Source organism: Patagioenas fasciata, chromosome 5 (genome assembly GCF_037038585.1).
Source record: "Patagioenas fasciata isolate bPatFas1 chromosome 5, bPatFas1.hap1, whole genome shotgun sequence".
NCBI lineage: Eukaryota > Metazoa > Chordata > Aves > Columbiformes > Columbidae > Patagioenas > Patagioenas fasciata.
The window spans coordinates 35,436,905-35,451,171 of record NC_092524.1 but is presented as its reverse complement, the minus strand read 5'-3'; the positions used below and the strand labels follow the sequence as shown (position 1 = coordinate 35,451,171).

At 41.5% G+C, this 14,267-nt stretch overlaps 1 protein-coding gene across 1 annotated transcript; it reads left to right on the top strand.

Moving 5' to 3' along the window:
• The first annotated feature begins 4,023 nt into the window (after positions 1–4,023).
• Positions 4,024–11,271, top strand: GARIN2 (golgi associated RAB2 interactor family member 2). The gene is made up of 6 exons (XM_071808618.1): positions 4,024–4,261; positions 5,168–5,307; positions 6,854–7,056; positions 7,646–7,910; positions 9,892–10,130; positions 11,076–11,271. The coding sequence occupies exons 1-6, from the start codon at positions 4,024–4,026 to the stop codon at positions 11,194–11,196; spliced, it is 1,206 nt and encodes a 401-aa protein (XP_071664719.1). The 3' UTR covers positions 11,197–11,271.
• The last annotated feature ends 2,996 nt before the right edge of the window (positions 11,272–14,267 follow it).

Sequence of the window (14,267 nt, the reverse complement as noted above, 5' to 3'; positions counted from 1 at the left end):
GAGAACCTTACGCAGATATATTTGCTTCCATTAAAAAAAAAAGAAGTAATAGTGCAATACTGACATGTTATCAGCCACTAGCACACACAAAAACTGTCCCACCAGACTGACAAGAAAGAATGCAAAGCAGCTTTTCTCAATACCTGACATCCTCCTCATGTACATTTTACTGTGGCCCAACATGCTATGAGAGGATACCATTGCCAAACAGAAATCAGAAAGATCAGCAAGACAAATGAGAGTTATCACATCAAGGATGTAAAGCTTTTAAAAAACAACATAACACATTATTACCTGTCTGGCAAGAGCATTTCCTAAGTGGGACGTTTTTCTGTTCTGGCAAAGTAACCAGTGATTTCATCATTTTGAGACATCATGCTGGTTGGAGAACTAAGGGGGACTCAACTCTGCAATGACATTCAGACCAGACACTGGGCCAGGAGAAGCCAACCCACATGTTTGCAGATACAACTTCCTACACTGGTGATGGCTGGTACCAGCAGCAGAAGGCAATTTCCGTGGGAGTGCTTGAGAAACTGCACTTGAGAAACTGCTCAGAAGGACACAACTTAGCACCAGAAACTTCCCTGCGCTGTGTGGCTTGTGCACTTTCACATCTTTTTTATTTTTAAAATCTCCTTCTTGCAAAAAGTAGGCAATAACTCACATCTGAGGAAGAGAGAATATAAATGCATGGCAAGGAGGTAGTGATCCATCTTCCAAATACCCCCTCAGTACCCATGGTGTTTGTGGCAAGAATTCCCACACTTTCACAGTGTGAGGCAGCATCCCTTCTGTTTTGTGCTGAACCTGCCACCTCCTAGTTTCTGTTGGATGCCTCACAGGCTTTTGCATTGCAGCAGAGAGAAGTCACCCTCGCTTTGCCACCCATAGTTTTATCATCTGGATTAAGCTTCCTGATCTATGTAATCTGCCCTTTGCAGTCATTTCTGTCTCCAAGGGTCCATAAATTGCACTGTTGCTTCTCTTTGCACTCTCTTCAGTTTTACTATATCCTGTCTGAGACAAGGAGACCAGAAGTGCACACCGTATTAAAAGGTATGACTATCTCATACAGCCACAAAATGATGAGTTCTGTTTGTTCTCTACTTCCTAATAGTTTGTTGGGATTTTTCTTCAGTGCTTCTGGCCAATGTGTTTTTACAGATCTTAAATACAGATAACCTTAAAGTCTCATTCTTATTTGGTAGTAGTCAAGCTAAAAATAGTAATTATAGTGACAGTTCAAGAAATCTTCTCTTCATATGCCTAATTTTATTTTTATCTGTGTTGAATTTCCTCAGCTGTTCTAACTCCCCCTCAATTTTGAGCAATCCATCTGCAGTTCTTGGTCCTGCTAAATGACTATCTTCCTTTAAGTTACTTGCCTTTAATTTAATCTGATAATGGATACTGCATTGATTACTTCAGCTGAGAATCTCTACTGTGTGAAAAGACCATGCTATATTGACTTTATTCTGCTTGATCTTTTCTTATGGTTTACTGCCAGCTGGATTGCTCACTGGTGCTGACAGGTTCTTAATCTGTGCTCTTGTTTTAGGATTCTGTTGCATTACTTTGGAGAACTGCCAGATGACCTAATAAATCCCACCTAAGGCAAGATCTCCCTTATGCATACATGGAGATGCTGCAGTGGGGAAAAAAAATTAAAACAAACAAACAAAGACCACCAAAACCAACCAACCACACACACCCCCCACAGGCTTAATATTTTCCTCTAGCTTTCTTGTATTTGGATGAGGTTGCTGGAACAGGTGTGTTCACGGTGAAGACTGGTGGGCAATCTCTGGGGGTGCGGCTCTGCAGAGCCCCGTGATATGTGCATGTGTGCACTCCAGGGAATTAACTCACAGGAACATGTAGGCGAGTTGAACTGGAGCCAATGCAGATTACAGCCGGTTGTTTGTGGTGTACTGTGCCTTTCTGCAAACACAGCCTGTTTGGGCTTTTGTGTCAGTGCTAGGTAGCTATTCATCACTAAAGATCGTGGATAATGAAAAGAAAAATGGCCTGAGAGCTACTTATCTAGCAGTCTTTCAGGAGAGGAAAGGTACACATGCATATGCAATGGTATGTGAACCCATCTAGATAAAAGAAAGTTAGTTGGCACTGTACATCCATGACTGACTTTCTGTAATTTACTCCCTACTGGCCAAATCAAATCAATTTGCCCAATGTGCTATGAAAAGCCAGAGAACAGAGCAGACGACAGGATTTAATACACTCTTGGCAGCCTGCATTGCTAAGGAGTCATGCTGCTGCCTTCTCCATTAGCTGGAGTTTTTCTGAGAGGTGGTGGCTAGGGTTTGATTAAAACAAAAAAATAACCAAAATAACAGTCCTTTGTTTGAGGGAGTTACATAAACCACACACACAAAGGAGCACCAGGAGGATGGCAGGTGAGAGAACCTGAATGACGCCCTGCCACAGCTACTCCCAGGCCCATCACAGGAGCCATCAGCCCATCTAAGGCCCAGCTCCATAAACCCAGAGGAGCACAGGGGCACAGTGGCAGGCAGGAACCCAAATTAAGGACTCACAGGGACATGCTGGCTGGGCCCCTCCCAGGTGCAGGAGCACCTCAGCCACTGCCCTGGTGTGAAACCCATCGGCATGAGGCAATGAGAGGGCTCTCTCAATCACCTTTTGAACTATCAAGGTCACTGCCTGCAGGTGCCGGCCACATTATGGGATGCAGGGGAAAAGCATTTTAGGATTGCACAAGATATATGGGATGTTTAGGAGAGGAACCAAAAAGTGGTAAAAGGGATGGGTGTAGGGGATTTGGGGAGAAACAAAGGTAGGAAAATAAAGGGATGAAGCGATAAAAAGGGCTGGTCAAGTGTAAACAGGTACACTTGTCTGGCCATGCCCTGTGCCCTGCCCAGTCACCACTGTCCTGTCTTGCTAAATGTCATTTCTCACTCATTTCCTGGGTGAGGAAAAGGCAAGGCCATGGGAGAAGCTAGCTACCAAGGGGTCCAGCTGGCTGCTGGAGAGGCCATGGAGTCTGAAAGTCATGTGAGACCTGTTTGTGTGTGTTTGTATGTGTGCACAGACACAGGCATCTCCAGCAAGGAGGCACCTGGAAAGACCAAGGGTCCAGGACCAGCTACTGGATGGGGTGTTTGTCCAAAGCCAGCTACTGCAGAGACCAGAACACGTGTGTGTGCGCGTGCGTGTGCACGTGTGTGTCTGAGTGAGGGGTCGATATCAGGAACAGGAGTGGGGGTTATAGCCTCAGGGGCTCACATGTCCAGTTGCTAGCAACTGGGGAGACTGGGATCCAGGATCCAGCTACTACACAGGCTGAGCGCAGATGCTGCAGGGACCCACATTGTGTACATGTCTATATTTCCCACTAATGGACCCTCATCCTAATCAGCCAGAGAGAGCAACGGGATGAGGCCATTGGCGCTGTTTGCGTGAGTGCTGTACGTATGTGTTTTGTATATGAGTTGGCATGTTGTACCTATGGGGATTATATGCTCAGCCTTATGTTGGCTGGACCTTGGGGCACGGAGCTGCAGCAGCCTGGCTTCTGTCACCCTGTCACCTAAGTCCTTGTTTGAGAGAGGCTATAGATGTATTTGGTGCCAGCCCTGACTCCTGGGTGGGCTTCTTTGAACATTTGCTATGGTCCTGTCTCCAGCCCTGCCTCCTGCTGCTGGACTCTTGGAACAGAGTCTCAGGGTGGATTCCGGATCTGCATCTTTTCTTGTATGTGCCCATCAATGGACCCTGTTACCACCATCCTGATCAGCCCATTCACTTTGAATTCTGTGGGATTGGAGGACTACGCCTTGATTGTTGAAGTCAACCTCTGCTGAAGCCATCCTTGGCTCCCAGCTCATCATCCCTTAAGGAGCAGACCAACTCTTGCTGTTCCCTGGCAGCCTGCACTGAATGGACAATACCTATTAAAAAATCTGTGATGTTATCATGCCCTTAATGTGTTCCTGTTAGCAGTGAATCCATGCTACCTGCTACCACCATGCCCTGATGCAACCAGGAAATGGAATTGCTGCCAGGACTGGTGGGAACACAAACCAGGTGATGTATTGTGATGCCAGCAGTGATGAGGCCGAGTTCTTCCAAAGCACCCTGCATGCTATGACAACCTTGCTGCCTCACATACACGTGATCACGTACCACTTCTCTTCATATCATCGCTCCTTAAAGAAACTGGAGCAGGGAAACCGTATCATCAAGACCGTGCCTGATGTTGCTGCTAATCATGGTTTTCTAGTGCTGGGAGAATTCCAGTAGGCTCCGCACAACGGACTAGCACACTCGTGTCCTCTCTTTTCTTAGACATAAATGGATTGACCTAAGTGAAACAAGGTACGAATGGGGAGTAGAAGTTTACTACATCTATTTTTTTAAAAACCTGGCAGCAGGGTGTTTCTATTTTTCTGGGCACTTACTGAACAATCATGAACAAATCATTTGACTCTTGTACCTACTTGGGTTAATAGAAATTAGCTGTTCAATGAAGATTTATGAAATGTAATTAATGAGCAGCTTTGAATTTTCTTTCCCTCAGTGAGTCAATCAGTATTACGTTACTTGTTAAAGTCAGCCTGGTCAGCTGCTGGGGACACTTTACTTCAGAAAGTCTCCTAAGTCCTGCTCTCTTCTTGACTCCTGAAAAAAAAAAAAGTGAACCAAGAGTTACAAAGACAGAAGGCAGCATCTAGCAGTGAGAACAGCCCATGGGTTTCTGCTGTTATTTGCCAAGTATGTCACTTTATTAATGTGAAAAATACATCAATAAACATTACTAAGAGTGGCAAAAATATACAAAACTATTTATAAACAAGAAGAATAAACTGAAGTGTAAACTAGTGTTTAGAGATTCACGGGCCCTTTTTAGTTAAATAAATAGTAAAAGAGGAGTCAAGAGCTGTGAGAAGGCCTTACTAAGTTCTCCTTTGCAGTTGAGATTGCATGTTTCTAAAAAACGTGGTTTGGGGGGAGAGGTTCTGGGGTTTAGTAGTATAAAAAAACATAACAGGAAGGATTATGTTTCCTTCTTTTCATAACCACCAAGGTTGTGTTGTTTTGTTTTGTTTTGTTTTTTAAATATAAGGCTTTTTATCTCTATTCTCTTTAACTTGTAAATTTACTTTTGTTTTGTGGATAGGCAAAATGAATAACAAGTTTGATTTTAAGACCATCAGTTCAAGTCAAGCCTCCGCTATGGGTGACCTTCAGAGACTTCTTAGCCAAGGAGAATATCCTCCTTTTACCTCTGCTCCCATCTTTGAGAGCAAATTTGTCCAGGTAAAAAGTCATTTAAATTAAATAACCTGGTATGTTCAAGATAAAATTGCTTGCAATTATTACTTTTTTAAAAAAATTTCCTCAGCTCAACAGGTATTCCTCAGTCATTCTCACTATTCTTATTCTCTGTTTACTACACACATATCGGTATCTTTCCCTTTGCCTATAGACTCTTTCTGCTCACACTTTACAGCCAACAGTCCAGAAACCAAACAACACCAATGCTGCAAATTAGAGAAGACAAAAAGTGATGTTTTCACCCTTGTCAGGCCCAACTCCTTTCTGTAGCAACAGCTAGGAATGTCCCAGCAAACTTCTGGTTCTGTGCTATCTCATTAAGGTTTTCAGCCACCAATGTCAGCTCAACCTAGCCTAAAGGAGCAGCTACCCTTCCCCAGAAAATCTCCCCCCACTTGCAACTTCTAGTATCCTTGCAGCCACTATCACTGCCCTGCTTGCCCCTGACTCTAAGCGCGGGCCAAAGGACCCTGCAAGACTCTGGTAACAGTCCACACTCCTACAACACTGTATTCACAGTGTGCCTAAAACATCTGAATTCTATTTACATGATGTATCTCAACCGTGCTTTTCATCGGATTTCATCACTTCATTTGTGATAATTGCAACATCTTTTGGTTTTTTCTTGATTAATTCAGTCTTGCCTCGTTGATACACATGCAGAATGTTAATTAGCTACAAGTGTCTGTTTTCAAGGTACTTCATCATTTATCTCTGCTTTATTTATCAGACCTCATTTACTCTCAAAGAGGTAGTTGCCCTAACCAATCAATCCAAGAAAACAGCTCCATTGACTCATTTACAATAAAATGGAAAAAAAAAAAAAGTAGCCTTTGATCCTTTTTACACACCGTTTCTCACAGCTGGGAGGAGACTCTACTAGATATCCACAAATTTAATGCACCATCCTCCCTCAAATTCCTTCTTGGGACACACTTTCTCTCTGATGCCTATCAAAACCAAACTCTGACAATGCTACATAACATGTGATTTGATCATAATAATAAACTTGTTCTCATCTCCTTGTATTTTCTTGTTTTTTCTGTAATTTCATGTCTTACACATAAATTTCCTGGGATCTTTTCCCATTATGTTTGTACAGCACCTAGCAGGATCCTGGTTCATAACCAGGTCTCATTAATATCACAATAATGCTGACAAAGACAGTGAATCATCAGAACAGAGTGCCTCTTCCAGCATGTTTATACTAAGAGAAATTAAAGATAATGGTACTCAAGAGGTTTCTGACCACAGCAATCAGATAACCAGTGATAGAGACTGCACAAGAGCCAGAGATTTCCAGTCCTCCTTTATCCTTATTAAGCTTCTTTCGTCTCTTTTCATCCATAGACATTGCCGTTTCATTATTCCACATTCCCCTCTCTCCTCATCGATCCACTACATAAGCTCTAGGGCACCCAAACCAAAACACCATGAAATGTATTGTTAGTGTATCTCTGAGACATCATATGGCAAATGTCAGTGTTCATGGGGCGCTTTTTTTTTTTTTGCCTATTTTTTTGTTAAGGTTAACCGAAGAGGGGAACCAATTTCTATCCATAACCGAGCCAGCTATGTGACCATTGGCATCTGTGCTGCCAATCCCAGTTCACCAATGCCCAATGCGATGCTGGTAGCGCACGAGGTGCCCATGTCCCCACACGAAAGTATGACAAGCTTCTGGAAAATCTCAGAGCAGCCATCCCACATGGAACATCTAGCACTTACCAGGTTAGTTAGCACTGAGAAGGGTTAAATATTTATTTGAAAAGTAAGTAATACAAATGTATTTCCCATTTCCATACAGAATTTCCTTCTTTTAAGGGTCAGTTTATTAATAGACCTCGTATTTGCACTGACACTTTGTCCCAGCACTAGCACAATAAAGTTATGAGGATCACTTAAGTTTAAGTACACACCTTTAGGCCTCACTCGAGTCATCATTTCAGGTCAGCACTACCCACATGCATACAAATAGATGCTGACTAAAAATACCTAATAGACCTTTCTCTAAATACATCAGAAGCAGGAAGCTCCTAGGAAGACTGGGGTACAGGATTGCCAGGGAATAAGACAGTGGAATAAAGGCATTGTAAAGAAGCCAACTTTCTTTGCCTTCATTCTGTGCACTGCTGTCCAGTATTTCTTCCATCATCAGCTAGAGGCACTCAGAAGAAGAGTGTCCAAGTCCACTCAGCAGTTTCTTCCTATTCCACTCTCTCACTTTTAGTCTTATTCTATCTGTAGGTCTGACAGACACAGTATCTTAAAGAGGAATCTCCACTTTTTCTTAGTGATGAGTTTCCCCTTTTTTTTACAGGTTCTTCCCCTTGAAGTTTGTGGAACTCTCTGTCCACAGCACAGATAAGCATCTCCTCATGTTAAAATTAGTAAATGGACGTTCCTATTATCTAGAGCTCAGTGCCCCTCCCGACCAGCAACAATACCTATTCCATCTCTGGCTGCAGCTCATCTGTCTCCTGAAACCCCCAGAAAATACCAAAAACACCGAAGTCAATGTAAAATGCAAGGATTTTGGCACGTGTCACAAAAAAGATCCCAGCCCGAACAGCCCACCAGAAGATGTGAGTATCACTTGTGCCAATATTCTGTACTGTGTCTCAAGTCAAAGTTTTGTGTGCTTTGAAGGAGGTCCAGTTCTGTTTATCAAAATAGCTGGCTTGTTATAAACTACCTACAGAACTTCAGGGTGATGGGAGTGAGGATGCTGGGCACACCATAGCCCAAATAAATTTTTATGAATAAATAAATAGCATACTACTTATTGTTCAGTTTTCCCTCATAGCTGGGGGTATGTTCTTAAACGATTCTTTTTGACTGAATCCCACAACCCACTGAAAGAAAGCAGAGAAGGAAAGACATAGCACAGCTGAGACCCATGCAGGGACTGACAAGTAATAAGCAGAGAGGGTAAAGGCATTTGATCCATTCAAAGGACAGAAAGTTCTTGAGGGAAATGCTGCAGTGGGCAGCCGGACAGGCAGACGGTGGCTGCTCACTGTAGCTAAGAGAGAAAAAATGAGAACAGTGAGGGTCAATAAAAATGCTCCAGGAGGTCCTAAAGAGAATATCACACACACAAATTTCACTAAAGCACAGAAGGGACCTGTTACCTTAGAGTCACACTTAGGAAGGAACTCGGATGGTTAATGATGCTACTCAACATTATCTAAAGCTATTTCCCCTAAGTTTCAAGCAAACATTTTGTCAGTGCAGGCATTGATGGGTCTTCAGTTCCCACTCAAGCCATCCCAGCTCTCAGCCAAACAGAGGCACATCCACATGGAGAAGAAAAAGAACGCAATCACATGGCCAGTGCTCAGTGCTGCACATACATATTTTCTCTGCACAGGGGAGCTCCCATCTTCTCCCCGGCCATGGGTAGCAGAGAGAGGGAACAACTGTGTACATAGAGCAGGAAAATTACAAGGGAACTAGAAAAATATGATTTTGGAGAGAGGAGAGAACTGTGCTAGATGATTCTTTCAAGAAAAATCAGTGATGAGGTAAAGCGATGACTATCTAGGGGAGAAAACTAGCATATTCATATTAGATGTGCAGAAAGTATAGGACGCAGATGTGGCTGAAAAATCTGCACAGCCACATCCCACAATCATATTGGCTAAGTCAAGAATGCGTAGGTTGTGAGAAAGCAAGTATAGGATTTATAAAATGTCTTAACTGGTATTTTCCTGCTTCAACTATCCCTATGTAGCCACCCTTCTTCTCGCCTTTCTGCCTTTTCTCTTATCTGATGTCAAAGACTAGATCCTTGTACCAACTTCTGGACATAAGTTCCTGTGTGTACAGGAGATGTTACTTGTGAATCAATATACTAAAATCATGATCCAGACCTAGAATCTCTATTTTTCTTTGTAGAATAGACATCCTATTTTTACAGTCACACATTCACTGGTGCTTCAATACTGTGAGGTGTTGGCTGCCACTCACTATTTACTTTTTCTACTGACAGTTTTTAAGTTTGGATTTCCCTTTGCATTATTACATCCTCCCTGTTCTATTGCTGCTTATATAAAAATCTGTCTGCACAAAGAGACTTACAAATATCCCTGCCTCAGCTATTTGAAAAAGCAGGAGGCTTAGAAAGGTTTTAGTAGGGACTGATCTCAAAATCTGGGCAGAAGGGAAAGCAAAGATCTCATCTCAGGTTCCGAATAACGTGGAGATAAAGGAGATAAATTAATCAGAAGCAGAGAACTTGGAGGTAAAGCCACAAATGGCTCTCAGATGTTAAGCTTTGGGACTTGACAGACTGCGCAGTCGCCTCTAGCCAAGGTGTAGGTCAATAATCACCAACAAACTGATAATGTGGGACAAACAGTAGTCTCTCTTCTAGATAAATATATCACATTTCCTATGGATGGTCTCTGACACCACTTTATAGCCAAATATTCAGTATATGGGGGACTACTACATAGGAAATGAGCTTATCACAAAGTTCCAGCTGTGCTGATCAGCTCCATGCAGAGCTCGTTTTTATGTCAGTTGCTATTGTATCTATTAATCTTTCCTCTTTTCTTCAAGAGAGACAACCCACAAGATGTGCCTAAGCCCAAAACAGAGGAAGAAGAAGTTACTAAACAAACCTCCTCCAATCAGGTTCCCCTCTCAGGTATAGTGGATCCCACAGAAGAGAGTAGAAGGACAGTGGAACCCTTCCACAGCTCCCTGAAGCCACCCAGGCAAGAAACCACCATGCAGCCAAATAATATAGTTCCTCTGGATACTAAGAAGAGCAAAAGCCCAGAAAAGAGGAAAACTAGGTAGGTGTGTTTGGAAAATGAATCTAACCTACTTAGTTGCTGCTGACTTTGAAAAGTAAAATGTGTCATATTTTTGTCTTCAGAAAATATATTATTGCAACACCTTTTCAGGGTTACTGTGATTTTCCTAATGCTTTAATGGATTAGGAAGCTGAAGAATACAGGGTAGGCTTTCCAAGTATGCAGACTTTGGTTTCTCCAGTGTTCAGGAGCTTTAGAAAGACCATTCCCCCTGCCTCCCTCCCACCCCTGCGTGCACAAAGATGGGCAAAAGTGCGAGAATGTTTAGTGACTTAAGTGCTAATGGTGTCCATGAACTCTGAAGGACCTGCATACAGGCAGCTTTGATTTAGACACCCAGTAAATGAGGAAATCACGTAGCATGAGACAGACTCAGTGTTTCCTTTCTGCGCAAAATCAGCAACACATCCTGGCACCTGAAATCTGCATTTTCTGCAAGTCCTCACTACCATATACATTCTGGCTTGTACAGAAAAGGAACAGATTTTTTTGTTGATGCTGTTACATGAACTATGCAAGCAAAAGTTGGATGGCAGAAGGAAATTAAATTTATGGCACTTACATGAGTATCTCAATGACAACAAAGAACAAGACTTTCAACATAATCATTTCTCAGGCTACACCTATGCCCTAAGTGATGTTCTCAGATGTGTGCTGTCTTCAGATTGGTCATATATAACTGGAGTCTAACATTCAAATATTTCTACGTGATAGTGTGCCTGCATTTCAACAAGGTTTACTACATCGTTCAGCAATACAGGTTTCTACCACAGTCAGAAAGAGGCTAAAATATCACCTATTTATTATAGTACTGATCCTGGTACGTAATGATATTACTAGGGTAACACCTTTTCCTGAGTTTGTTTGCAGTGGCATAACGTTATTTTTTCCTGAACTTGGATTTGTTTTGGTTTTGTTTCTTAGGACAAATCAAACAAAGCAAAAAAGTGGAAAAAAACTACAGACTTCAGGTATGACAATTTTTCCAATATTTACTTACTTCCCCATTGCTATTTGTGCTTCAATAATAGATGAGAGAAGCTGAAACTTCATGAGTCACTCAGTGGGAGTTCTTTAGAACAAATATTCCAATATCCACATTGCCAATAGATCAGCACTAGTATGGCCATAGTATTAGAAGGTATCCTGTGCTCATTCCCTGCTGTGGTCACATTTGACCTCCCACAGTTCAGTGTCAGGTTTCTTCTAGAAAGGCCTTGCTGTTGGCCCATACCTCCTCTTCCAGTGTGCTGTAAGGCTTCCCAAAACTCCATGTTTGAAGATGAATTTACCTCCAGACAGTGTGTACACAGTGTCCTGAAGCATGTGATCCAGAGTCATGCTTCAAGCAGAATGCAGACATATTTTTGAGCCCTCTCCACAATCTCATCTTGGGAGCAGCATGAGAGTCCTTTCTGACATCCTGCATTTCTGCACAAATCTCTACAGAACATCCAGCTGGCACAAGCAGGCACCTAAAGACCATCTTTATTAATGTTCACAGTTCTCCTTGCTCACACTTCTCCATTTCTTGTCAGTGATTAAACACTCTTAGAGATGCCTGCCAAGCGTCTTGAACAAAAGCTTTTATGGTCTTCCTCCGCATACTTCTCCATTTTGCTAAGTCACAAAAGTTTAAATGAGGTCTTGTTCAATCAACCTATTTTTGGTGTGATCATGATGCTACTGTGTGCTCCTCTTTGTAGCTGGGGGGTGGACTGCATGCAGTTCATTATCCTAATTGCCAGTTGGTGATCTTAAAGTGATCTACATGACCTGGAAGGAAAAGTATTTTATGATGCACTCCCATTTAATGGCTTTTCTCAACTTTTCTGTGTGCATACATCTCTCTGTCCACTGATACATATCTATCTGGCTGAAAATCTTGTTGCATCTCTTTCTACATACACTTTGGTACAGGAATAATTTTTAATATCTCATCATTATGTTCTTTCTCACTATCTCCCTCTCTTAACAGCCATTCATTTAGAAATGAGGGGACTGACAGAGAGCAATGGACTATGAGGAGATATAAATTAATACATGCTCGAGAACTTATTTCAGCACTCCACATTAAATGGAGACAAATAATGACACATTATTTAATCAGCAATAACACATTTGTGCAAAGTACTAGATTAATTATACCCCCTTTTCAAATTCATTTCCTGCATTTTAAAACAGTCTGTGACATACATATAATGCCAAACACCTAAATTATATTTTACTGGGGCTTAGTGCTACAATATTGTATTTCTTGTCATTTTATTGTGAAAACCGTAATAATAGAGAAGTAGTGAAGCAATCAGAGCAGTGCTTCATATATTTTCCTATTACATACAACCATAATATCACTCAGAACCAACCAAACAAACAAGCCTGTCTCGACAAATCCAGCATTTGGTTTTGTTGTATTGAGGGAAGGGAACATAGGGACCTGCCTATTTATTTCAGTTACTACCCCTCCATAGTTTTGTCCTCATTTCCTGTTCTATATAAGCAATTAGTTTTAGGTATTTCATAGTAACATATTTGCAGCATATTTTCTATAGGGAAGAAAAATTAGCTGATTGTATTTCCCATTGTGTTTTTTTTTTTTCTGTTATCATCTTTGCTTCTTTCTATGTGTCTAACTGTGCCTTCTTCCAAGCCACTCACAGCTTTTCAGCTTTCCCTCTCTTCAGTTTTCCTGTTCTTTTTCTCTAGCTCTAGATTATTCTTTCTCTCACTTTCCACGTTCTTTCAACTCTGCTCTGTGCCTCCTCTTTTTAAATGGTACCTTCCTCCAAAGATGTATTCTTCCTCCTGTGCAATTGTCTCCTCTCTTTTCCTTCATCTTCTGATCATGCTTCTCCCAGTCTGCATTCTACTATCAATTCCTGAGTTGGCCATATTGAAGCAAAGGCAGTGTGTTCATCCTGGACTTACTTAGACCTGCAGATTCTGTTGTCTTCTCAACCTGCTGATCAGCTCTCAATAGAGAATGGAAATGATCTTCACATACCCTCACGCAGCTGAGAAGTATGACAATATCATGTCAACTGCTAGCAGCTATGCACAGGCTTTTCACACCTCTCAGGTGTTCTGCAAGGACTAAAGATGATTTCTGTTGTGAGGTGAGTGAGACAGCTTGTAGGAGAATAGCACGGGAAAGATTGAGAAAAGGCCAGTTTGAAACACCAAGCATAAATTCTAGTAAACTCCCCACAAAGGCAAATCCGTTCCTTCTGGTGGATCTTCCTTCCTTTGTGGTTCTTGGTGTACATTTATCTTTTCTGTCCTTTTCTCTCTTTTGATTCCTTGTCCTTCTTTTTCTCTTTTACTCTCTACTTTAGTGTGCTGTTTTTCTTATGCTCATCATGGTTTTTCTTTCAGGAAATAAAAAAAATGGCAGTAAGTCAAATAGGCTGCTTCAGATATTATCCCAGGTGATTAGTCCATAAGAAGGAGTAAAACAAAATAAAGCAAAGCATCCTGGACATCAGATGCAGTTGAAACAAGGAAAAGATGTACACACAGAAGAAAAAATTCCCCTACAGACTTCAGTTCCATTCATAACGTCTTACTACTGTACAATGAACTATTACTGAAATACAAACTCTGTATTCCTCTTTATTCGTTCACAACTAGCAAAAACAAATAAAATTTGATCCTTGTCAGTGGAATCTATATTTTTTCAGTGACTGAGACCACTTTTCAGGGAGAAGAATTGTAGTTTGCAACAGAAGGCAAAGAAATAGACACTTGAATTAACTGAAATACCTGACACTTTTATATAGGGTCAGGAAAGTTTCTCATGCAAGAAACTTTCAGAACACTGTAGGGGGACAAGCGATAAAGAGCAAGATCATGTAGCATCCACAAAATCACACTAACACAGGTTTTATTTCTGCCAGTGAACTTCAAGATGAATGTGAGCAAATCACTTTTCCTTTTTGTTTCTCAGCTTCTTCATTTGTAGAATGAGGATAGTCAGACCTCCTTCGAAAACCACCGTGCAATGCACTAATGAGAACCATTATACAAGGATTTGGTATTGCTACTGTTGTTATTATTTAGACACTATAAACATTGCTCTCCTATTGGAATACCAAGGAGAACTTTTGACAGAACACA

Bases quoted from the DNA above. Each gene is read 5' to 3' on its own strand.
- GARIN2 (XM_071808618.1), top strand. From the start codon at position 4,024: ATGCAACCAGGAAATGGAATTGCTGCCAGGACTGGTGGGAACACAAAC. The intron at 5,308-6,853 runs GTAAAAAGTCAT...TTTTTTGTTAAG, and splicing joins TTGAGAGCAAATTTGTCCAG to GTTAACCGAAGAGGGGAACC. The intron at 7,911-9,891 runs GTGAGTATCACT...CTTTTCTTCAAG, and splicing joins CGAACAGCCCACCAGAAGAT to AGAGACAACCCACAAGATGT.